Consider the following 26,982-nt stretch of genomic DNA (forward strand, 5'->3'; position numbering starts at 1 on the left):
TTTTCCTCAAGGAATACAAACACCTTTAGTCCAGGTATGATATCTGTCAAAAACAGGACAGAAAATACTAGGTTTATAATGGTATTGTATACATAGTCTACTAACATGACAGATTAGACTACATGGACACTACAGATTTACAAACATGAAGCATCATCACCAAAGTATCCATATTAACTTCTCAATAGGCTTAGAAATACTGACATAACAACCCTAAGATGCATTTGAAGATGTTTCAGCCAACATTAATAAGCTTAACTTCAGCATTTATTTTGCAGCTAGTATAAAATGTAACTTTTTTCCTTTATTTTTTCCCTGTCTTGGACATACTGTGCCCTCTAAATATAGAATTTAGCAAGAAAAGAACGTTTCTCATAGCTGCATAACTTTCCAGCTACTACTCAAGCATTTTTTGCACTAGTGGATACAAAGAAAGATACAATGATATGCTATGATGTGAACTGGGAAATGGGTGAGGATTAGGGCTTGGATCTGTTCAACGAAAACTAAAAGGACAATGCTCAGCATAAAAGACTCTACAGAATCTACCCAAAAAGTCTAAATGTGGAAGGTCAAATTCAACAAGAAAGTAAAACAGCAGACCAACTAGTGTAACCAAATACCATTTTACCATAAAAAAATAGCAGGATTGTAACTTTTGATGTCAGAAGAGTACACCTTGGCCTTTTTCAGGTATCTGCTGGAACGAAATCTAAAGGTAGAGCCCTAGACAGAAGGGTCCTGTGCTAGTTTGAAGCAGGCTAGAATGTTTTGGTGAGAAAAAATTAGATGATAGACTGTGAAATGAAAACAATGGTTGTGTCTCCTTCCCTCAGTCTCACTGAGAGCTATAGGAACAAGAAGGGTAAACATTAGGTAACTTTACCCATTTTCTCACTCTGCTTTTGGCTTCAGACTGAGCCACAGCTCCTTAATCTCACTGCCACTAACCTTGCTCCTTAACCTCTTGGCTGCACCTCTTTTCTTCCTGAGAACTGGGGTAAGGTTGAGAGGGGCAGGGGGGAGGTGCAGGGGTGGTTGAGAGCCCCTCCTGGGGACTCAAGTTTCTGGGAGGGGAGTTGTGTTTCTGTATTATTTTTTTTTTTTTACTTTTTATATTTCTGTATATATCTGTATATATTGTAAATAGCTGCTTGTATATTGTGCTAGCTGTAAATAAATAGCTTCATTTATATTCCCAGAGCCTGTCTGAGTTAGCTGGGTGTTTCTAAAAAGTGTGGGGGGGGGCGGGATAGAAGCCAAACCACCACAGGTCCAGAAGAGATGGCTGATTTTCAGTGATTGCCTTTTCAAATCTCACGTGTGGAAAATAAAAAGCTGGCAGTAGTCCAGCAAGAATGAACAAGTTGCTCCTGACTAAACCCAAGTTATAAAAAAACACACAAAGTGGAAATAGGGACAAGTTACCCAGAAGGAATACAGAGACATCATCTTGGCATGAAGGCATGAGGTCAAGAAAGCCAAAGCCCACCTGCACTAAAACCAGGAAGGGATTTGAAAAGGATCAAGGGCCACTACAGGCAAAGACAACAGAATGCATGAGTCCTCTGCTGAAAACATAAGACCAGGTGACAAAGCCCACAAAAGAGGCCAAGGCACTAAATGCCTACTCTTCTTTGTTATTTACTGGTAAAATTTGCTTTCAGAATTCCTAGGCCTGTAGGAATGTCTGGAACAAAGAAGGCTTACCTGGAGGAGAATCAGGTAAGGGAACATTTAAATAAGCTGGAAGGATAGTTAAGCCCATGGGGCCCGATGCAGTGCACTTAAGAAGTAATTCAGACACTGGTCAATGTTATCACAAAGCCAATCTTGATTATCTCTGAAAAGTCAGACCAACTGGGAAAGGCTCCTGATGAAGGCAAGGTTGTCCAATCTCCATTCCTGGTGATATTAAAAATGTAGGTAAATGTGGTCCTCAGCAGAAAAAAAGTACTGCATTAGCTGACCCTGCTTTAAGCAGGGTTGTGGAGTAGACAACCTCGGAAGGCATATTCTACTCTCAATCATTCTGTGATTTTGCCATCTCAGAAATTCATTTGGCTTATATTCCTGGCAGTGACAAAGCTCAAAGACGAACTCTGTCTGCAGCAAGTGGAAATGTGGAAGAGTTAACCCTGTCTCAGGTATGCTTTGGAGAAGGTCACTAATTTCCTTAAGAGTCCAACACTAACAGACAACCAATGACCTGCAGTTCATTGTCCAGGATACTGCACTGTGCCAGGAGTCAAACAGTTAGCGCTTTCACCTAACCACACTCACTGAAATCGGGACTTCTGATTACACCCTAGATCCCAGCAACTACTCAGTGCAACAGGGTGCCACCAACAGAAGCAATCTGTTACAAAGGCAGTGATTATACAGCTCAGACAGGCTTTGACATGTACATTCTAGATAGCCAAAGTCAAGCAAGTTAGATAAGCACACTTAAAAATAATGCCCTTACTTTCCCCAACCAGGACCTGAATAAGCCTGACTCTTTGTTTCTTCTACAGAACTTGAAGCTTCGGTTTTTCATTACTTCACTCTGGAGCTGAGCTTCACTAGGACTGATTCAATTAGTGCTTTTTGTGCAGAGCTTGGAGGTGGGACCACAAAATGGAAAGCAAATGCTTCGATGGTATAGTTAAGAACCGCATCACATATTCCCCTAGAATCCCAAACAACTTGAAGGGAACTTAGAATAGCAAGGTCTTCTGCTTATGACAACATGTTATTTCAGGATTGAATCATTAATAGGAAGAGTTTATACTGAAAAGACAATTCCACTGAGCATAATTTGATGGTAGTTTCTAAACAGAACTGACATTTCATGTTACTATCAATGAAGAAGAATTCAGACCACCACCTGGAACACTTGGCAGTTAAGTATCAGTGAATGAGCAACAGAGACAAGCCACATGCCTGAAGGCCTAATATTATTGTAACTGGCAATTCCTGTACTAAAAAACTTTAAAGAACCCTGGGTTGTATACCTTGTGCTCCCAAAGTGACTACTTTTTCTTCATTTTAATTTAGCATTTACTAAATACCACACTTATCCTGTAACTTGAAAAATATAGGCTCATCTCTGACATCTATAACTGAGAAAGTACTAAAGGTTTCATTTTCAAACCAGTAAATATCTAGATACAATAGCTGAGGGAAATAGTTTAAAGAAAACTCTTGTATATACATTAATACTATTGGGTATTTAAACCACAGAACACAAGATTAGCTTACACAGCATTTAACATAAGAATCCAACAAAATCTCATTTTGTACAATATTCACATGAGTATCTACTGCACATATAAATCCTACATGCACTGTTCACAACAGTGACTTAATCTGAACTAAGTTTTCAGAACTATACAGAAGTTGTTTGGCCCTCAGTGTTCAGCAGATCAATCCTACTCACACCCTTTTATTTCCACCTGCCTCAGAGTACTGTGTATAACTTCTTCATAGCCAAGCTGAAGATACATTCTTTTTAGCAGTATTCTCTAATCACTTTTTATGCTACCTGTATCCACCACTGCAATGTATTTCAAACTCTACTTACTTCCATCAGAGCTTTACTGTACTTGGATGGTCCTTAACTGATTTACAGCAGTGATGGTCCTGCAGAATATAACAATTTTAGTTCTTATGCTTGACTTTAAGCTTAAGAACAACACATAGGAAGCTGTGTCTACACTATGATTATTAGCTTTCCATTTGAAAAAATAAAAGTTGATTGTAGCATGCTTGCTCTGAAAAATACAAGAAGCCACTATATGCAGCAATAGAAGGTAGCAAAAGTCATCAATTCTAGAGTACTCCTGTAACAATTGTGAGTCACCTAGTGTAGGTATTAACCAAAATTACTTTTCACCACCATATGAACCAATTTACATACTTAATACAAGTAGAAAAAAAGACTTGTCTACCTACCTTTGCAAAGTTTGACATAAGTCTTTTTTTACATGCAAGTGTGTGTATGGTGTATTTGTTGAGTTTCTCTTATTCTTTTCCCACATACATTCCAGCACAATTAAATGCTGGAATTCAGTGATGAACTGAAATATAGTGCTTGGGTTTAGTTGTAGGTTGGGTTTTTTTGTCGTTTGTTTTGTTTGAAGTTTGGGGTTTTTTTCACTGCCTAAATGAGAAATAGACATGACAACACAGCAAGGTATTAACATCTGAAAAAAAATTAAGGCACAATCCAGAAAATAAACTTTTATTGAATGCAGCAATAGGCATTCTATTTTAAGGGAACAGTGCCACCCAGAGAGATTCCCTTTGACAGTTTCTAAAACCTGTACTTCAGTTATAGAAATATTTTCTTTTGTCAAGAAAAACTTAAGTCTAATTTTTTCTTGAATTACGATGTGTAACTAAGTCCTTCCGAACAATGACAGTTTTCAGTAGGCACTAGCATGAGAAACTTGCAAATTGTTTACAATTGCTGGGTGCAATGTTATGTTAATCCAAATTTTATAGTAACCTACAGTGTTGCACTTGAAGAATTATATAAAAAGTGATATTTAGGAATAAAGAAATGCAGCTTAAAGAGCCATTTATGATCATTTTTAAAACCAGAAAAATCTTCATGTCAGCCTGCATATTTAATACCGTTTCCACAGTTTCTCAGCTAGCAGAGGCTAGTCCAATAATTTAATCTTTAGATAGGAATGTCTTTTGGTTCTAAGCGTAGATCATAAGTCATCATGTCCAGTAGGTGAGGGCTCCGTTGTTTTACTCTCTATTTCCTCTCCTGTGAAATTAAGCATCATAATTAGAATACAAATGTATTATTAACTACACCACATAATCTTTGACATTAGGATATTTTTCTTAAGAGAAACCCGTAGCAACGTATTTATCAGGACCATAAAAGTAATAAATCCCTATAAAAAATCTACTTGAATCATCCTCCTTGTGTATGGCTAGAGGGATTTTTTCATCAACATTTCAAACAAACTGGTATAATGCTGCCAGGGGAAGAAAAAAAGCAACACAGCTGTTTCTGTTCAAAGCTTTTGTATTCAGCAATTCACACTGAATTTCCTCCTTTCTGTGTGACCTGTCAAATGAAATTCTGGCACTTGAAAACAAAAAGCAAGTGTTACTCAGAATTATTTTCTATAAATAAAATTAAAGTGCCAAGTTCAGAAGCCACAACAGAATTATTTTCTATAAATAAAAGTAAAGTGCCAAGTTCAGAAGTTACAACAGCCTTTACAAAGAAGAACAATCTTATTACACTGGTCAAAGAATTAATCTATGAAAAAAGCTAGGCCAGTCTGTCAACTTCTAATTCTGCTTTTGTTCTCATAAAATATCAGGCCACACTAAAAAGACATGGTAACAGATATCCTGAGCATCTGCAGAGGAGAAGTACATAACTGAGTTTCAAGGACTAATAAAAGTGAGTACTGAGAGTATAATGGCTGAGCTTAATTGCCTTGAGTAACAAGATCTTTACACAGATCTTTACAACTTATAAGATGAAAAAAGCAGTCAGGAAGAGAGGACTCTAAAAAAACAAACCTCCAAACAAGCTAAGAAGTAGAAAGAAAATAAAGGTATAAAATTGTGTCTCATCTATTCTTCTTCAACCTTTATTGCAATTTCGAATTGTATAGAAAGCCTAATCAATACTAATGAATGTAATTATGTTCATAATGTGTCAGACAGCCTAGAACAAATTATACTTGAATTTCTTGACTGAAGGAACAGTTTAAGTCAAGCTAAAGACTTCGCTACTACTGAAAGATAGATGTCTTCTCCATTTTCACCTTCACACCAGCTCTGACACTTTTGTGATCACAAAATAAACGAATTCAGCTCATTCCTTCAGTGAAAAAAAAAAAAAAATGATCAATTTTTTGAGCTTCCAGTGAACTAAAGTAGTTTTCACAGAAAAATCTTTATATTGTCATAATTACCAATGCAGGAAGAAAAGTGATAAGGAGGAAGGTCTCCTTTTATGAGAGCCAGATACATTAAGTGACTTAGGACCTCGAGTTAAACAAAAAAAAAAAATTAATGCAAGAACGTTTTTGTTTTTTCCTTTAAATCCAGAGTATTTAAGGAAGAAACCATTTATGCCAGAATGTGGCCCACACCACAAACTATTTGAGACAGACCACAGCTGTATGATGATGAGAAATTCCAGTTTAAAAATGACTAGATCTTTCAGCAGAAATACACTGCCAAGTTGTTGAAATACCATATTTTAAGAAAATCTGTCATTAACAAGCCACTTGCCTGGTTTTGTAGTTTGAACACATGTTCCATCTTTATCTTCAAACCCTTCTGAACATACACACTTGTAACTACCCGAAGTATTAACACAGTCTTGATTCTCCTTCAAGCAGACCCTTTCAGGAAGGTTACATTCATCTATATCTAGAGATAGAATAGGGAAAGAATCATAGAATCAGCCAGAGTTGGAAGGGACCACATAGATCACCTAGTTCCAACCCTCCTGCCATGGGCAGGGACACTCGACCCTAGATCAGGCTGGCCAGAGCTTCACCCAGCTTGGCCAGAGAGTCCAGTGATGTTTTTGTTATAAAACTTATTGTGCTCAGTTACATAAACAAAATTTTATTCAGATATTAACAAAATAAAACAAAAAAAAAAAAGTTCAGCAGAATGCTTCTGCAACACATTTAACTTTTGTTGAAATAATGTTACAGTTCTTCATGATTTAGAGCCTGTGTTTCAAATTTGTTCAGATAGTACTGGGATCTTTTACATTTTACAGGCTCCTATGTAGAAAAATTAAGCAAGCAATAGCACTTATAATAACCTACTGAAGATTTCCCCATAGTAATTTTTCATTGATGCCAAAGCATAACTAAATAGAAGGCAGCCTCTAAATACTACATCAATGAATTAACAGCCTCTCTTATACAAAGGGAAACTCTAATTTCCCTCTTTTTACTACCATTTCATATCTTATAGTTTACTATGAATTAGCACCATTGAACTATGACATTTAACAGATGGATGAGATTCTACATTCTATTCTTGCTTGTTTACAAAATGAATACAGGTACACACTCCTAACAAAGTGGTAAATAACTGACAAGAGACTCACATAATTGTTTCCTGAACCCACTATAAAATATTTTGTTCCTTTAAGACTTGTCTTGCATATTAGCTCAATAATATCAAAGAAGTTATAAAGAATATCTGTGCTGCTAATACCGCAACAACTACGTTTATTTTGACAGGCCTGAAAAATGAAGCAGGAAGATACAGATACAGCTGCTCAGTATGGCTAAGAGTGAGCTAACTGCTGTTCTGCCATGCACTGCTAGATGCACTAACCTGTGCACTTGTCATCTTCTTTCACGTATCCAGGTGAGCATGTCTTACATTTCTCAGAACCTTCCCCTGTGCAACCTACACAGCTGGCATCACAGGCTAAAGACAAGTATTTTTAGCATAAAAATTCACACAGATGAAAGTAACATACTTAGTCAGCTTACCCGCACAAGAAACCACAGAATGGTTTGAGTTGGAAGGGACCTTAAAGGCAGAGGCACCTTCCACTAGACCAGGTTGCTCAAAGCCCCATCCAGCCTGGCCTTGAACACTTCCAGGGAAGGGGCATCCACAACTTGGCTGGACAATGTGTTTCAGTGTGACTGCTCTCACAGTAAGGAATTTCTCCCTTATATGTTATCTAAATCTCTTTCAGTTTTAAAATGTTACCCTCATCCTATCACCACACTCTGATAGAGAGACCTTCTCAATCTTTCCTAGAGGTCCCATTTAAATACTGGGAGGCTGCTACAATGTCTCCTAGCACTTTCTCTAATCTAAACAACCCCAACACACTCAGCCTGTCCTTCCAGGGCACGTGCTTTAGCCCCTTGATCATCTTTGTGGCCCTCTTCTGGACCCATTTGAACAGGTCCCCGTCCTTTTTATACTGGAAGTTCCAGGGCTGAACACAACACTCCAGCCTGGGTCTCACAAGAGTGGAATAGAAATAACCAAAAACCTATTGCTTTCCTCACAGCAATCTCATCCTCTCCCTGTCCAGTCAGGACTGGACAACATGGCAATAAACGCCTGGTATTATACTCTTTCTAACATTATTTCTAGCATTTGATTAAGATTCTAGGTGATAAAGTACAACAGATTAAAAAGAAACCTTTGCATAAGAAAGATCCATCTGTGTTCAAACAATATTGGTGATCTTTGCAAGGAGAAGTGGCACACTCATCTATATCTGGAAGACAAAAAAGTGAAAAGTTACCTCAAATATCAGCCATGATTAAACAGCAAAGTTAACACTTGACTGTTATGTGCTTTGAGATTATGTAAGAACTGTCCCATACAACCTATAAACTTAAACTTTGAGAGCAACTGTTACAACCAGTTTATGACCTGATATGCAGAAACCTCCAGAGTATCTGCCATTGTTGTAATTTTCAAGTCCACATCTGGCTTGCATTTATGCTTTGCATGCAAATAGCATTGCAACCAACCCGATTGTGCTAGTTTGAGGCTAGCTGGGATATTTTAGTGAGAAGAATTAGATTATAAGATGTGAAAAGGAAACAGTGGTGATGCCTACTTTCCTCGTAGGTTTGCTGAAATGTATAAAAACAAGAACACAATATAGGTAACAGAGTTGCTCTCTGGCTCTGGCTGCATGCAGGGGACTCTGCTTTCTGGGAGGGCTGTTGTGTTTCTGTATTACCTTTTTAACTCGTTTATTTCGGTATATAGCTGTATATATTGTAAATATCTGCTGGTATATTGTGCTAAGCTGTAAATATAAAGCTTTATTCTAATCTCCATCTTGGCTGAGTCTAGTCTGGGTGATTTCATTAAGGGGGGGGGGGCGGGGAGGGGCAGGTAACACCTAAACCGTCACACCAACAGACTACTCTTCTGGAATGTAGTTGATTTCTCTGCTCCTTTATTATCAAGCTATGAAAATTTTCAAAGTATTAAAAAACATTACAAAAATGCACACACATATACTGCTTATTTTTCAAAGCAAAGTACATTGGAGAAAGCCAAGTTAGCATTAGAACTAGGCAATCCAAAAAAACACTTCTACCTGGGAAACATGCTAGCTTCCCAAGTGCTGCTGTGCCGCTTCCTTGAAATGACAGCTAAAACATTTGAGCACAGAAAGGCTACTTCGTTTCCTTTGCTGTCTCATCCTGTTGCTTCAGACATCATTCCTACTGCTTACTCGATTTACACTTGAGAGATTAACGAAGCACTGAGCTTGACATCTCCTGCTATTTCTCTCCAATAATAGGAGACATTAAAATGTCTGTTTTTTGTGAAATGTTTGAACTATATTAGAGTTGAGCATTTATACACAGAACAATAAATTGAAGACAATTGTACAATTACTACAAAATACGCAGATAAGCTGACAGGAAAATTTCAGTAGTTGACAAAACAGTTTAAATCAAGAGCAGAGCAGTTTAGCAATCAAATAAAGACCAAATTCATGTTTTAAAAAGAACATCCCACCTGCTGCTATTTGTATTTCACTAAAGAGACAGAGCAAATACTTTAACAAAGCCTACCAAGCATTACTCACCCACACAAGCTTCTTCTTCATTTTTAGTCCAGCCTTCTTTACAGTCTTGGCAGTCTTTGTTACTTGAACCAGTACAAGTTTTACAGGAAGTATGGCAAGCTGTAATAAGAGAAAACTACAATTTGAGCTTTTTTGAGTTATTCCAAGACAATTTTCAGCCCACAAATTCTCAAAGAAACCTTATTTAGGGCTAGCTGGAAGCTACCAAATTTTAGTAGCTTGATTTTCCAATTCTTAGTATTAAATCTTGACCTTATGGAGATGATGTCAGGACACCTTGAGTCCTGTGTCCCGTTCTGGGCCTCTCAATTCAAGAGAGATGTTGAGATACTGAAACATGTCCAGAGAAGGGTGAGAAAGCTGGTGAGGGGCCTGGAACACAGCCCTATGAGGAAAGGCTGAGTGAGCTTGGGTTGTTTAGCATGGAGAAGAGGAGGATCAGGGGTGACCTCATTGCTGTCTACAACTACCTGAAGGGAGATTGTAGGCAGGTGGGGGTTGGCCTCTCTCCCAGGCAACCAGCAATAGGACAAAGGAACACAGTCTCAAGTTGTGCCGGGAGAGGTATAGGCTGGATGTTAAGAGGAAGTTCTTCAAAGAGAGAGTGATTTGCCATTGGAATGGGCTGCCCAGGGAGGTGGTGGAGGCATCATCCTTGGAGGCGTTCAAGAAAAGACTGGATGAGGCACTTAGTGGCATGGTCTAGTTGATTGGATAGGGCTCGGTGCTAAGCTGGACTAGATGATCTTGCAGGTCTTTTCCATCCTGGTTGATTCTATGATCACATATAAAAATGCAACTCTACTCTATTAAAGAGAAAAAAAAAAAAGCCAACCACAAAAAACTCAGGAAGCCAAACCTAGCAATTACACTCATCTGCACAACTTAAAATTGTGCCATGAAATCCTACCGATTAGAAGTGGCAGGTGTAATTTTCAAAGTATTTGGGAAGAAGAGATCAAGGAAGTAAAGTTTGCTCAGGCATTTAGAGTTAACAGTTTAAACACGAGATTTAGCATGCCCACCTAAAGAGTCCTCAGAATATTTGCAACTAGCTGTGAGAGCAATGTGTGAAGTGATACTAGTCTGAAGAACTCCACAAGGAAACATACTAGAAATCCAGTCATGTCACACAGAATTACACTATCACAGAATGTTAGGGGTTGGAACAGACTTCCAGGAATCACTGAGTCCAACCCCCTTACCAAAGCAGGATCACCTAGAGCAGTCCACATAGGAATGCATCCAGACAGGCTTTGAAAAGTATTTAGAGAAGGAGACTTGTACTCATTCTACCTTGTACTATCACTGGACGCCACTGAAAGGAGACTATCACCTTCATCTTGACACTCACTCCTCAGATATTTAGAGACGCCAATAAGATCCCCTCTCGGTCTTCTCAAGACTAAACAGCCCCAGCTCTCTCAGTCTCTCCATAGGGGAAATGTTCAAGTCCCACCATCATCCTTGTAGCTCTCTGTTGGACTCTCTCCAGCAGATGCCTGTCTCTCCTGAATTGGAGAGCTCAAAACCGGACACAGTAGTCCAGGTGTGGTATCACTATGGCAGAGTAGAGGAGGAGGAGAACCTCCCTAAACCTGCTGGACACACTTACACTAATGCACCCCCGGGATGCCAGTGACCCTTTTGGCCACAAAAGCACACTGCTGTCCCATGGATAACTTGCCATCCCGTAGGGCTTCTCCATGAAGCTATTTTCCAGCAGGATGACCCCTAATCTGCACTGGTGCTTGGTTTTATTCCTCTCCAAATGTAGGACCCGGCATTCATCTTTATTGGACTTCATGAGGCATATATAATGTACATACATCACATGCCTATGTATCACATGCATGCTATATATTTCAAAATAAATCAGATCATATAGAATTAGAACACTAACACATAAAAAACCCCAACATATATCACGTTAAAGAAATAACCTTATTAGATGTCACAGTCAGGGCTTAGTTGCTGCACAATCTCATTCACCATGTAAAAGCAGACAAAAATTTGACCAATTGGAAAAGTCTATTCCTATGACCTTTGTTTCAAAATTAAGTTTAGACACACTCAGTTGGAATCTGTGCTGCCTACAGTACAGATCAGCTGCTTGCTTGCACATTTACTTCAGTTAAGCTTATCCAAGACGGGAGGAAAACCTGGCCTCTGAGGTAGTCCACTATGTGGCAATTTTGATTCAAGATTTTCATAAAGTACTTGGGGCTTGGTGGGGAGGAAAAGCTTGCTCTTCCCTCCCGCCTCCCTCATGACATAGATGAATTCTGGTTTTTAACTTAAAGCAGAAAAAGAAATAGAAAATTTAAAAAAGGGAAAAGGCAAGTCAGGACCTAACGAAAGCTTAGAATTCCACCAGACTGACTGACCTGTTGTTTATAATTGAAACTGGCACCAAACCATAACTATTTTGGGGGCTTACTTTTGTCACTTTACATTGCTTTTAATGTTGTTTTAAAACATTGAAAAAGGAAGACAAAGACCTAGGCACGTGTATCAAAAACTTGGTTACCTGTACAAACAGAATGTGTCTCATTTCTCAAGGTACTGAAGTAACCTTTAGAACAGTCCAGACAAAAATCTCCTGTATACTCCTTGTTACAGCTACATGAGCCATCTCCACTTCGGGTACCGTCGCCATTGCAGTGGCCATTTCCATGGCAAGGTCTTTCTGAACCACCACGACAAGCTGAAAAAGATCAAAAATACTTTTACATCAGATGTCAAAGGTAATAACTTCCTATTCTCAGCCACAAGCACCTGAGTCCCTCTCTCTTCACAGACAATGTAATGTAAAAAACAAAAGAAGCAAAAAAAATTGGTCACATTAAAGCAGGATATAATTTCCAAAATCTTTCTTCCCTTGACAGTAACCAAAAGGCTTGCAATGAGGAATGCTCAGTAATAGATTCAAGAATTCAATCTCTAGGGAAAATTTGATCTCTAGGAAACTTCAGTTATAAAATTTAATTTGGGGTAAAGACCACAACTTAGGACTTTATCTGTTTTCCCATCTTTCTGGCTGAAGTTGGTATCATTATTTATTCTGGATTTCTGAGAATGCTCATACTGTAGCTGAAAAAAGCCTCCTAGCAATCATTTGGGATCAATACTGGGAACTGGCAATTTCTAACAGTATGCCAAAGCTGATTGTGGCAGGTACAACTGCCCTAATAAGCACAAAGTTCCTGACAGGTACCAGACAAAGGGCTTGGAGCTCATAAAGATCAATATGACACCTTTAGACATCATCTGGTACCTTTGGGACCAGAAATTCCAACCTTCCAATTTGGTCCCACAGCTAGTTAAGAAATTGACCACAGCACAAGCTGGATAGGGTATAAATGGAGTCCTGTTATGGAGGTTGGGCATTCTCTGCATGGCACCAGCCTGGCAGTCAGACCCTCTCCCCTTAGACTGGGACCTCTTCCAAGGAGTACTCTCTCTCACTTTGGCAAGTGTATGTATTTGGGGTACCCATGGGGAGATTTTAATTTTCTGAGTGTGCGCACACTTTATTTCAGCTCTCTCTAGGTAACTTCACAGGTTCTGCAGCAGTACATTCACAACTGACATCAAAATCTGTAATTTTACTGTTGGAATGAGTGTAGAATAATTGCAGTAAGTCCTCAGTTTTCAGGTGGCTGCTGCTGGCTCTTTTGTGGGTGCCTTCACAACACTGATCTCTAATAAGGTGCAAAGTTTCAGAAATTTATAAATTAAACTTCAAGGACCAAAATACCTCTTTCAATAATTTTGCATCAAAGACCTTGTCTTGGGTTCAAATGCAAGTTCCCAGAGACTCTTATAAATTTGGTAGACCCAATGACAATTTATAGAATTTATAGAGTTTATAGAGTGCCCTCCCCTCCTCCCCCTCCTTTCCCCAAAAGACAGGGAGAGAGATAAAAGGTAGGGACACCCCAATAAATCAATCTCACTCGATTTGGAAGTTAAAAAGGAAAAGTTTAACAATAACTTAGAAAAAAGGGATTGGAGGTAGGGGAGTTTACAAAGGATGAGGAAGGGAAAACAGCAAAATACAAAACAGGGATGGATACAACCCGAGTAGTGTGATGGTGTCTCTGCCTCGTGGCTGGTATGCAGTATCAGTGTGTGTGTGCGGTCATGAACGCAGGTAGTGAGCAAGAGGGCGAAAAGAGGAAGAGACAGGAGAACTCCTGTCTTTTATACCACAGGAAGTGGGGGGAGTGGGCTAACCATCACCTGGAGTGTGGCCCACCCCTGAGGAGGGGCCGAGACCCCTAGGGTCAGGTTCAGGGTCACTCCCCCAGGAGTGTTAACCCTATACATTCCACCCCTTGGTTAGACCACTTCCACCTTCCTATGAAACAGTCTTCTTCTCCAAAGATGGGAAAAGTGTCCATGGGTTAAGAGTTTGTGAAGTCCTTCTTGGTCCCCGGCTGTATCTCAAGGCGATGTGTTCCTCTGGTCCGGTGCAGGTTGCTGAGATGTGAGCAGGGCAGGAACGGAAGAAAAGTCAGTGAATCATGAACAGTTCTTGTTGGTACTCAGGAAAAAGAGTCTTTTCCCTCTGCGAAGAAAAACATCAGGAACAGTCTCTTCATGTCTGGCATCAGGGGAACAGGTGTAGATGAGATGGCTGTAGACATCCTCTGGAGGGAAATCAGGAACAGTCTCTCACTGCAGGGCATCAGTGACGAATCAGATGCAGGGTTCTGGTTGGACGCCGTGGTGTGATGCGATGCTGTAGGACTCTGGATAGCTGCTGCTGTGATGTAGGTTCTGTTGGACGCCGTGTAGTGGTGAGGGTATAACTACAAAAACAACTTGTAACCCCTTATGAACTATGATGCAAGTATTGCACAACTATGATACAACTATTATACAACTATAATACAAGATAACACCTGAAAGTATCTGGAACACATGGAATCAACTCTGAGATTTCAAAACCTTTTCAGCTAAAGAGAGGTTTCTCTGAGGGACACACTCGATAACACCAGTTTCCATCATCACCCAGTATGTGTGACCAGGACCCTCTGCAGATACCACCCCTTTGATAGGTTTTCCCCCACCAGAGGCAGGAGCAACCCACACAGTCTTTCCCAGTAGATTCCTTTCACAGACTACAGGAACTCCATCTCCCTCAACTGTGGGCAGTAGGGCAGACTGAGCAGGACCAGCTCTGTTAACTGATCCCCTGCTGTTCACCAGCCAAGTGGCTTCTGCAAGGTGCTTCTCCCAGTTTCTGAGAGTTCCACCTCCCATAGCCTTCAGGGTGGTTTTCAGCAGGCCATTGTGTCGCTCAATCTTTCCTGCAGCCTGTGGGTAGTATGGGATGTGATAAACCCATTCTATCCCATGCTCTTTTGCCCAGTTGCTTACAAGGTGGTTCTTGAAATGGGTCCCATTGTCTGACTCAATTCTCTCTGGGGTTCCGTGTCTCCACAGGATGTGGCTCTGCAGGCCCAGAATGGTGTTACGGGCAGTAGCATGAGGTACTGGGTAGGTTTCCAGCCACCCCGTGCTTCCCTCCACCATGGTTAACACATACTGCTTGCCACTACGAGACCGAGGCAGAGTGATGTAATCAATCTGCCAGGCCTCCCCATACCTGTACTTTGACCACCTTCCCCCGTACCACAAAGGCTTCATGCGCTTGGCTTGCTTTATGGTGGCACAGATGTCACATTCATGGATAACCTGAGTTATGGCCTCCATGGATATGTCCACGGACCTGTCTCGGGCCCATTGGTATGTGGCATCTCTTCCTTGGTGACCAGAAGAGTCATGTGCCCACCGAGCTAAGAACAGTTCACCTTTGTGTTTCCAGTCCAGGTCAATCTGGCAGATGTGGGCAGCCTGGTCAGCTTGGTGGTTATGCTGCTGTTCTTCAGTGGCTCTACTCTTTGGGATGTGAGCACTGATGTGTCGGATTTTAACTGGCAGTTTGTCCAGGCGTGCAGAAATGTCTTGCCAGAGATCAGCAGCCCAAATAGGCTTCCCTTTTCTCTGCCAATCATTTCTCTTCCACTCCTTCAGCCACCCCCATAAGGCATTTGCTACCATCCATGAGTCGGTGTAGATGTATAGCATTGGCCACTGCTCTCGTTCTGCAATGTCCAGGGCCAGCTGGATGGCTTTCACCTCAGCATACTGGCTGGATTCGCCTTCTCCATCTCTTGCCTCTGCAACCCTGCGTGTGGGGTTCCAGACGGCAGCCTTCCATCTCCGCTTGCTGCCTACCAGGCGGCAGGATCCATCTGTGAAGAGAGCATATGCCTTTTCCTCCTCAGGAAGGTCACTGTATGGGGGGGCTTCCTCGGCACGGGTCACTGCCTTCTCTTCTGCTGGCTTTCCAAAGTCAGTGCCCTCTGGCCAGTTGGTGATGACCTCCACAATGCCTGGACGCTCGAGAGTCCCCATCCTAGCCCTCTGAGTTATCAGAGCCATCCACTTACTCCAAGTGGCATCTGTGGCATGGTGCGGAGTCGAACCCTTCCCTTTAAACATCCAAGTCAGGACCGGAAGCCTTGGAGCTAAAAGGAGTGGTGACTCCGTCCCAATCACCTCAGAGGCAGCTCTGACTCCCTCATAGGCAGCTAGGATTTCTTTCTCTGTGGGGGTATAGTTGCTCTCTGAGCCTTTGTACGCCTTGCTCCAGAACCCGAGTGGGCGGCCTCTTGTCTCATCAGGAGCTTTCTGCCATAGGCTCCAGCTAGGACCATTCTCACCGGCTGCTGTATAGAGAATGTTCTTAATCTCTGGGCCGGTTCGAACTGGTCCCAAGGCCATGGCATGGACCACCTCTCGTTTGATCTGGTCAAATGCCACCTGCTGCTCAGGTCCCCACTCAAAGTTATTCCTCTTTCTTGTAACGTCAAAAAGGGGTTTCACAATTTGACTGTACCCGGGAATGTGCATCTTCCAAAAGCCCACAAACCCCAGGAAGGATTGTGTCTCCTTCCGGTTAGTGGGTTCCACCATAGTGGCCACTTTATTCACCACATCCATAGGGATGTGGCGTCGGCCATCCTGCCATCGAACTCCCAGGAACTGGATCTCTCTGGCAGGACCTTTCACTTTGCTTCTCTTAATGGCAAAACCAGCATCCAACAGGATATTAATGATCTTCTCACCCTTCTGGAAGACCTCCTCTGCTGTCTCACCCCATACAATGATGTCATCGATGTACTGCAGATGTTCCGGAGCTCCACCCTTCTCCAGTGCAGTCTGGATGATGCTGTGGCAGATTGTAGGGCTGTGCTTCCACCCTTGAGGCAGTCTGTTCCAGTGGTACTGGACTCCTCTCCAGGTGAAGGCAAACTGCGGCCTACATTCTTCTGCAATGGGGATGGAGAAGAAAGCATTAGCAATGTCAATTGTGGCATACCATTTGGCCTCCTTCGTTTCCAGTTCATACTGCAGCTCCAACATGTCAGGCACGGCTGCGCTGATTGGAGGAGTCACTTCGTTCAGGCCTCGGAAATCCACCGTGAGTCTCCACTCCCCTGTCTCCTTTCGCACTGGCCATATCGGGCTGTTGAAGGGCGAGTGGCTCTTGCTGATGACAAGCTGCTGCTCCAGGCGGCGAATCAGCTGCTGTATGGGTAGCAGGGAGTCTCTGTTGGTGCGGTATTGCCTGCGATGAACTACACGAGAAGCAATAGGTAACTTGACATCTTCCACCTTGTGGGTACCAACCACGGAAGGGTCATCTGACAAGCCAGGCATGATAGACAGCTGCTCTTTGTCTGCAGTCTCTACAGCTGCTATGCCAAATGCCCACTTGTTCCCCTTCGGATCTTTAAAGTACCCTTCCCGGAGAAAGTCAATCCCCAGGATGCAAGGTGCATCAGGGCCAGTTACTATGGAGTGCTTCTCCCACACATTCCCGGTGAGGCTTATCTCAGCCTGCAGCACAGTCAACTCCTGAGACCCCCCTGTGACTCCTGCAATTGTAACAGTATCTGTCCCCCTGTGGCTGGAGGGGATCAGAGTGCATTGGGCACCGGTGTCTACCAACGCTCTGTACTTCTCGGCTTCAGAAGTGCCAGGCCATTTCACAAACACGTCCCAATATACTCTGTTATCCCTGGCCTCCGCCTGGCTGGAGACAGGGCACCTCTAATTCTGAGCAGTGTGACTGCATGAGGCACATGGACCTGAGTTACTGGCTTCACCACCCCTTGAGCGAGAGCGCTGCCTGCGGGACACTGGGGCAACCCCTCTTCTGGAGGAGTTATTCCCTGTGTTTGTCCCCTGCAGTTCCCTTACCCTGGCTGATAGAGCTGAGGTGGGCTGGCCATGCCATCTATCCATGTTTTCCCCATGGTCACACAGTGTTCTCCAGAGTGACCCCCTGTGTGTACCCTGTCTGCTCTGGGCTGGTCTCCTGCGGGGAGGAGGAGGAGCACGGCGGCGTGTGTTCCTTACAGCTGAGACTTGCACCCATTCTGAAGGTGAGGAGCAGTCATCCTCTGCCTTCTGCATTTCAGAGAAAGAGGCTTTCAGCTCGTTCATTTCTTGGGTGAGGGTCTCTACAGTGGCAATTAAGGTTTTCCTCGACAAACTGTCTTCAAACTGTCTTAGGTCATTCACAAACTCCCTGATTGTGGGAAGGTTGTTGGGGTCTCTGCCCAGCAGCAGTGCTCCCAATGTGGGGGCATATGTGGAAGGGGCACACTGAGTCAGTTTCTTTAAGAGGGCTGGCTTCATGCGGACATCATCAGGGTCCGAGGGCCTCTGGTCGGCTCCATAAATTATCTCTTGAACCGCCATTTGCCTCAGGTATGAGATCCCCTGTTCCATATCTGTCCATCTAAGGGGATGGAAAATCATGTCATCCTTAGTCGGGTACCTGTACCTCACAGCTATCAGAAGCCTGGCCCAAAGTGAGTGGGTACCATCGAGCCTTCCCAGCTCCTTATCCACACCTCCATCCCTCGACAAGGATCCCAGCTGTTTCGCCTCCCTGTGATCTAGGTCCACTGTTTCTGCTCCTGCATCCCAGCATTTCAAAAGCCAGGCTAAAAGGGACTGTCCGTTTGCCCTTGCATACTCCTGCCTTATGTGCCTGATTTCCTTTCTGGGCGTGGAGCTGATAAGGATCACTCCATTATCAGGTCCATTTCCAGCTGGTTGCTGTTGCTGGGGGGTGCTGGTTCCCGAAGAGGTCCCTTGCCCTGGATCGGTATCTGCGGGAGGGTTTTGATTTGATCTTGCTGGCCGCGTCGTAATTGGCGCCAGGTGAAGGGGGCTGGGCTGAGGGGGCAGGGTCCGGGGGGCTGCCCTGGGCGGGACCGGAGGCGGAGTTCGGGGCGGAGCCGCGCTAGGGGCGGTCTGCCCGGTCTGCCCTGTCGCCCAACCCCCGCAACTGCAGCTCGGGCAGTGAGGACTACCCCTCCCCCTAAGCACCCTAATGGCGGCGCCCACTCGATATTTCCACGTGTCCCAGTTCACCGCTATCTTATTAATTCCCAAACCCAAATTTACACACAGTGAAATAACAGCTATCCAGTACCATTTTTCCCCCAAAATATCTGGAGCTTCTGTGCTCCAATGCATATACTCAGATTGATTCCATGTTCCAGAAACATTTCTAAACACAGTGATATTACTAACAGAATTCAGGAAATAGGCATAGACTCGGGCAGGCAAATGCTTAGAATATTCCCAGAGCATATCAATGACAATCCAGAAGACATGGTAACTTATAAACTTTAACAGCCAGCCCCACAACAGCCATGCAAAAGCGTTAATGATTAAGACTTTCAGAATATCCATTTTTTAACTTCCAAATCTTCTCTGAAAGAATTCTTTCTACCTAGCCCCACGTTGAGACGCCAAATAAATTGTTTTGGGTTCAAATGCAAGTTCCCAGAGACTCTTATAAATTTGGTAGACCCAATGACAATTTATAGAATTTATAGAGTTTATAGAGTGCCCTCCCCTCCTCCCCCTCCTTTCCCCAAAAGACAGGGAGAGAGATAAAAGGTAGGGACACCCCAATAAATCAATCTCACTCGATTTGGAAGTTAAAAAGGAAAAGTTTAACAATAACTTAGAAAAAAGGGATTGGAGGTAGGGGAGTTTACAAAGGATGAGGAAGGGAAAACAGCAAAATACAAAACAGGGATGGATACAACCCGAGTAGTGTGATGGTGTCTCTGCCTCGTGGCTGGTATGCAGTATCAGTGTGTGTGTGCGGTCATGAACGCAGGTAGTGAGCAAGAGGGCGAAAAGAGGAAGAGACAGGAGAACTCCTGTCTTTTATACCACAGGAAGTGGGGGGAGTGGGCTAACCATCACCTGGAGTGTGGCCCACCCCTGAGGAGGGGCCGAGACCCCTAGGGTCAGGTTCAGGGTCACTCCCCCAGGAGTGTTAACCCTATACAGACCTTAATCTAAATGTTTCTTCCCACTTACTTTTATCCAATTTCTCCTGCTGCCTTTCTAACCAATCCTCCGTTGTGAATTTCTTCATTTCATTCCTAGCAGTGTTTTAGCCATTTTACTCTTCAAATTGGCCAAGGACTGCTGTCTACACTGCTTCTGAGGAACCACCTAAACAACAGACTTGATGTCACAGAAAACCTTTAAACATGAGTCAGGTCTGGATGTGAGCATCAGATCAGATGGATGCTGTGCATCTGTACCCTTGACAGCTTTGTACACTATTTTATGCTCAAAAGACCCTTCTTCAGGCAGGATGCTCACAGGGCAGCTACCTAACTATCATGTAGTGGTGTCTCATGCAAAACATCACACTTCACATATCATTCCTTGTTATGACAAAATGAAATGAATAAGTAAAAGGAACATTTCTGCTACCATATTCTTCAGAAGAAAAATTACCAAGGCAATCTGGTCCGTAAGTTCCAGCAGGGCAGCAAACTTCTACTGTTTCTATGCAAAACCACTTAAACAAATCAGGGTATTTCTTCTTTCTGTATGGGAAAGATATTCATTAATTCAAAAAAAACCCAAACAAACTAAACACCAAAAAAACCACAAAACTCCAAAGAAGATTCATTAGGACAACTCACATAAGTGAACCTGCACAACACAGCTGAGAAATTTATTGCACATCACAATTAGAAACAGATGTTTTCTGTTCCCCTGCAGCATCCTTGCAGCTAAACTGAGAAAAGTGTGGTCTGGAGATCAGGTAGTGAGGTGGATTGGGAACTGATTGAAGGAAAGCAGTCAGAGAGTTGTAGTCAATGGAATGGAGTCTAGTTGGAGGCCTGTCTCCAGTGGTGTTTCCTCAGGTGTGGGTACTAAGACCAGTACTATTCAATATATTCACCAACAACCTGGATGAGGGCACAGAGTCAGCAAGTTTGCCAACAACACAAAACTGAGTGGAGTGTCTGACACACTGGGGACTTGTGCTGTCATTCAGTGAGACTTAGACAGGAGAGCTGGGCAGGGAGAAATTTAATGAAATTCAACAAGGGCAAATGTAGAGTCTTGCACCAGGGAAAGAACAACCCCATGGATCAGTATAGGCTGGAGACTGACCTGTTAGAGAGCACTGAAGAGGAAAAGCGCCTGGGGATCCTGCAGATGGAAGGACGACCATGAGCCAGCAATGTGCTCTTGTGGCCATGAAGGCTAATGCCATTCTGGGGTGCATTAGAAGGGCTGCAGTTAGTAGGTTCTCCTCCCTCTCTACTCTGCCCTGATAAGGCCACATCTGGAATATTGTGTCCAGTTCTGGGCCCCTCAGTTCAAGAAGAACAGGAAATTGCTTGAAAGAGTCCAGCACACAGCCATGATAATGATTAAGGGAGTGGAACACCTTCCTTGGGAGGAGAGACTGAGGGAACTGGGACTCTTTAGTTTGGAGAGGAAGAGACTGAGAAGTGACCTCATTAATGTTTATGAATATGTAAAGAGTGAGTGCCAGGAGAATGGAGTCAGGCTCTTTGTGATGATGCCCAATGACAGGACAAGGGGTAATGGGAGGAATTTGAGCCATAGCAAATTCCATGTAAACACAAATATTTTTTTTTTCACCGTGAGGATGATGAAACACTGGAACAGGCTGCCCAGGGGGGTTGTGGAGTCCCCCTCTCTGGAGATACCCAAACCCGCCTAGATGCATTCCTGTGTGATTTGGTATAGGTGATCCTGCTCTGCCAGGGGGGTTGGACTAGATGATCTTTTGAGGTCCCTTCCAAACCCCTAACATTCTGTGGTTCTGAAGTTATTTCATGAACTAATTTCCAGAAGTTGTCTTCCAACTCAAGATAAATTTAGCTTTTAATTACAATACTATTAACAGATTCTACTCAAATTTTATAGATTGTATTTATGAAGAATGTAAAATAAGAGCAACCAAAAAACCTCAGTTCATCTGGAACAAACACTTTTTTAAAAAACACTCTATTTTTGGGAAAGGTTTATATATAGTTTAGTTAGTTTTATTTATGTCTTAGAATCATAGAATCAACCAGGTTGGAAGAGACCTCCAAGATCATCCAGTCTAACCTAGCACCCAGCCCTATCCAGTCAACTAGACCATGGCACTAAGTGCTTCATCCACTCTTCTCTTGAACACCTCCAGGGATGGGGACTCCACCACCTCCCTGGGCAGCCCATTCTAATGGCAAATCACTCTCTGGCAAGAACTTCTTCCCAACATCCAGCCTATACTTCCCCTGGCACAACTTGAGACTGTGTCCCCTTGTTTTGTTGCTGGTTGCCTGGCAGAAGAGGTCAACCCCCACCTGCCTACAACCTCCCTTCAGGTAGTCTTACTCTTAAAGATAACTGCTGTTTATCTCAACTAGGGAGAAGATAACCCAGAACAGATATTAACATTTGCTTACATTATTGCCACATTGACAAAAGGGTGGTCATTAAATTTGTCCTCCTTTTTTTACTATGAATTAAGTATTATTTTAGAAGGACTTCTATAAATACTAAGAAGTTAATGATGTGCTACTACAGCACTATCCTACATCCCCAATTAACAATTAAATTATTATATATTATTTTGCGAGCAAGTAGGACTACTACAGTTCTGAATGGCAATTCACAGATCTCAGTATCACACTGATGCTGAAATCTCAAAAGAACTTTAGTAAAGAAATAGCTTATATATTCTGTAGCCTGACAGAAGTCCTCAGCAACTCCTTGGTCATGTATTGCCTCTCTGACTATATTGCCTCCATGTCTCAGGCACTGAAAAGTAAACTTTCTAAGTACCACATGAAATGTAATGACTTATGGAATAAAAAGGTCTAAGGTATTCATGAACAAAGAAACTGTCTTTGGAAACTACCACAGAAACTGAACGGCATTGGGCTATCTTAGGTGAAAGGACAAAAGGTCTAGTTCATCAACTGTACTAAAATGTCTGTTAAATGGTGAAACTGTCTAAAATCCAGTGCATTTTGATTTTTTTTATTTTAGTAAATCCAGGGTCCTGATTGTGCTCTTTGACTGATTCCTGATCCGTGTCCCTCAGCAGTGTGAATTCCACCAGTGCATGACCACTACAGTCCAGGCCACCTCCAGTATTGACATCCCCCATGAGCTCGCCTGCGTTGGTGACTAATAGATCTAGTATTACATCACCCTTGGGAAGGGATGTCTATTTCTTGTTTCAAGAATTTATTGCTGAGGCACTCCAGAAGCCTCACAGATTGCATACAGCTCACTGTTATTTTTTCCAGAAAATGTCAGGCTGACTGAAATTCCACAGCAGAACAAGAGCTTGTGAGCATGACACCTCCTGTAGCTGGAGTATGAATGCTTCATCAACAGGCTTCTCTTGATTGGAACACCTGCAGTAGACTCTGACGACAAGGTTCCTCTTGTTGCCTTGATCTCTAATTCCCACCCATAAACTTTCAGCTTGCTTGTAGATATCTTTACAGACATCCCTTTGCATTCAATCCACTTTTTAACACATAAAGGGCAACACCTCCACCCCTCATTCCCCTTTTGTCCCTTCTGAACAGCTTGTATTTAACAAGAGCCACACTCCAGTCATAGGATTTGTCACACCAGGTTTCAGTAAAGGCCACTATGTCATAGCCTTCAAGCAGCAAGGTAGCTTCCAATTCCCTGAAAATGGCCATGTCCCCTTTAGAGAGAAATACCCCTTAATTCCCTTAAGGTGTTTCCCTGTTTGCTGCTCCTACATCAGGAGACCTTGGCTCATCTCTATGAGACCTTCGGCATGCTGCTGTGTGCCCAGCATGCTTCAGGACAATAGGCTGAAGGCCTGGAGCCATGTATTAAGGAACTAGACTTAATTGTTAACTCCAATGTCACTGCCTGTGTCTGGAAGAACAGAGATAAGGTGATCTGTGCCCCAGAATCTTTCACCACTTGTCCCAAGGCCCTAAAGTGTCTTTTAATTCCTCTTGGACTAACAGAGATCATAGGCTAGCTTAGAAGGTCAGCTGCCACACTACCATCCTCAAGAGAACCAACCTCTAGATTTAGTATCAACTATTTTTTCAATTGTGAGAAGAACAAAGTAATGTTTCAGGAAAAAAGAAAAAAAGACAAACAAGCAAACAAAAAACCCAAGAACCATGTCATGACAAAGAGACACAAAAACAAGTAATAAACTTTGAAGCTCTCCAATGTTATGCTTACTTTAACAGCCCACTGGAAACTGAGTAGAAAGCATACAAAAAGCCAGACTGGATGTTTTGGTGCAACACTTTAGGAACTGAAAATGAAAAAGGAACATGGTACAGCAGTACACGCTACTGAACATCAGTGTGAATCAAGCTGTACCCAATGGCAGCTCTTGGAAGATACTACTGTTGCTCAGGCACAAGTTGTAACATTAGCAGTCCATTCTCTTAGACAACTTGTCCGCACAAAGACAAATACCCATACTCACAGTTTGAACCACCATTTCTCTATTTGTTCTTCATGCTCTTCTACCATGTTGTTACATTCAAAGTTACTACTGTCACACAGATTCTCTATGATCTCTACAAGACGAATTTCACTAGAAGCACAAAAAGAAAATTGTAAGTTTAAACTAAACATTTGACACCCCTTGTGACATAACAGAGAAGTTAGACTTCAGCCTGGAATACTTCACCAATTTATGGTGTGTTCCAAATTACTTCCATAGCAAAGCAAAAATCAGAATCAAGAATTAAAAATGTTGTTTCAATCAACATAATTAGGATGACCACAAGCATTACTGTGGCTTACTTACATCTATTATACCTGCAGATTGTTTATTTGATGGATTTTTAGCTTCCCAGCAAATTTTCAGTGTTTTATGTTTCCCCAAAGTTGAAACAATAAGTTTTATGTACTGTTAATATCTGATACAAGCCCACAAAGCTGTCAGCAATTGAGGTTCAGCAATCCCACCCTTACACCTCAATGCTCCAACTAAGATTCAAAAGCCAATTTGAAATTTGTAAGAAAGATATCAAACCACTTTGCTCAGTAATCAAACATATATATAAGTACAATAATCTGCACCTCTCAGCAGGTGATACTGCTTTAAGTCTAAAACAAGTATTTCAGAAGTCCGTACTTTTTATCACTATCAGTTAACTAATGATCATTATTTAAGAACATTATTGTAGGACTTTAATAGGCATGCAGAAAAACATACTCCAACTAATGGCTGCATTAATTTTTTTTCAGAAACAAGACAGATATTAATAAGGGGTTTCAACCTTTACTGTAATTTTTACTTTACAATGTAATGCTAATTTATCAACAAAAGTTCAAGGCTTGGACACACGCAGCTTTAGCTGCAATGTTCAATATTTAACCTCCAGACAAAAGCTGTTATTGTGCAGTGGACATAAAACACAGCTGAAAAAAGAGTACTGAGACAGCTTACCTGGACTCATACTTTGACAGCGTCTTCTCTTCCCAAGCAGTGTTTCCACCACCGAAGTTCTTCTTAGCTGTATCTGCTAATCCCTAGAAATGAAAAAGTACCAAAAGAATGTAAGATTCATAGAGTCTGATTCTAATAAAAACTAGGGGCAACAGTAAATGCTTATATGGACATAAAGAAAAATGCTATGTGGAAACTTCATTAAAGCTCTGAAGTTGCTGGATCAAATTGCTAAGTGAATGAAATACCTACTAACAACATAAAAAGTGAGCAAATGTAGGTTATAACAGAATATGACTCAATTTTTTTAATAATGCCTTGTTACAATCTTCAGTTACTTCAACATACACATCTTAAACTTTATACCCTTCTCCTTTACGTTCTCAAATGTTTTGTTAATTAATTGAACAAGACCTCTACTTCATTCAGTTTTGATAGTGCTTATCTCAATCTTCAACATGCTGTAACATAAGCACAAAATTACACAACAAGGTAATTCATCATGACCAGCACAACTTCTCTGAGGCACGAGCAAATCATACCCTGCAAAATGTCTCCACAGCTGAAGTGGTCTATCAATCCTACAACAGCAAACATATGTACAAACAGTTTTGAGTATGTCACAAGCCTTACTGCCTACGCTGAACTTACTGTGCCACAGGACTGTGGAGGACTGTTAAAAATGGACAAGGGATTTGAGTCCGTTATGTCTTCCATCAGATCTCCTCGAGGAATCGGATATGCTATAGCCGGCATCGCTAACCTTTTTTTTTTGCACTAAAGCATCCTTGATAATAAGGCCCGAAGAGCTTTGTAAACTACTGACCCAAGAACTACAACTGTTGGAGTACACTGCTGCCGCATATCAGCTTGACTGGACGCTGTCCGGCAGAAACGTTCCCGGAGTTTGCCCAAGGGGAGTCCTGAACTGCGGGGTGAAGAGCCGAGCAGAACCGCACCGCGTTGGGCGGTGTTACCGACTTCCTGGTGAACCCACACCCCTCCGCACCCGCTGTCGCTGACCGGTAACAAAAACCGAGAGCCGCCCTTCGGAGCAGCAAGCGCAGAGCGGCCTGCGTTCATGCCAGCCCACCTCAGGCTGTCTGCCCGGACACTGCGGCCGGTTTCTCGATAAGGTCCCCCAGTCTACCACTAGCAGCCTCACAGCGAGATCCAACGCCGCCAGCGGCCCCGCGGCCCCTCAGCCCCAACCCCTACCTGGTTGAACCTGTCCACGATGCCTCGACAGGTGGAGCACGCCAGGCGCCGCCGCTCGCCAGCGCTGAGGGCAGCAGGCAGCATCAACAAGGCAATGCAGAGAGCCACAGCCAGCGGCGCCCGACCCGGGCAAAACACGCGATTGCGCTGCATGGCGAGGGCGCACGGGGCCCCGGTAAGACGGCGCAGGCCCGCCTCAGCCGCGGCAGCGCCGGCCGCGCGCAGCGCGCTCACCCCCTCCCCAGTCCCCGTAGCAACCGGCCCGCGAGCTTCATTCAGATTTCCGCGTCAGCCCCACGCAGGCTCCAAGCACATGCGCTCATTGGCGGAGGCAAGG

At 42.9% G+C, this 26,982-nt stretch overlaps 1 protein-coding gene across 1 annotated transcript; it reads right to left on the reverse strand.

The window, feature by feature from the left end:
- Positions 1 to 4,209: 4,209 nt before the first annotated feature.
- Positions 4,210 to 26,925, reverse strand: CRELD2 (cysteine rich with EGF like domains 2). The gene is made up of 10 exons (XM_064142439.1): positions 26,646 to 26,925; positions 25,428 to 25,510; positions 24,456 to 24,566; positions 20,438 to 20,529; positions 12,108 to 12,284; positions 9,578 to 9,676; positions 8,162 to 8,239; positions 7,330 to 7,425; positions 6,259 to 6,399; positions 4,210 to 4,762 (listed from the first exon to the last, which is right to left on the reverse strand). The coding sequence occupies exons 1-10, from the start codon at positions 26,796 to 26,798 to the stop codon at positions 4,704 to 4,706; spliced, it is 1,089 nt and encodes a 362-aa protein (XP_063998509.1). The 5' UTR covers positions 26,799 to 26,925; the 3' UTR covers positions 4,210 to 4,703.
- Between the last annotated feature and the right edge of the window lie 57 nt (positions 26,926 to 26,982).

Source organism: Pogoniulus pusillus, chromosome 4, assembly GCF_015220805.1.
Source record: "Pogoniulus pusillus isolate bPogPus1 chromosome 4, bPogPus1.pri, whole genome shotgun sequence".
Classification (NCBI taxonomy): Eukaryota; Metazoa; Chordata; class Aves; order Piciformes; family Lybiidae; genus Pogoniulus; species Pogoniulus pusillus.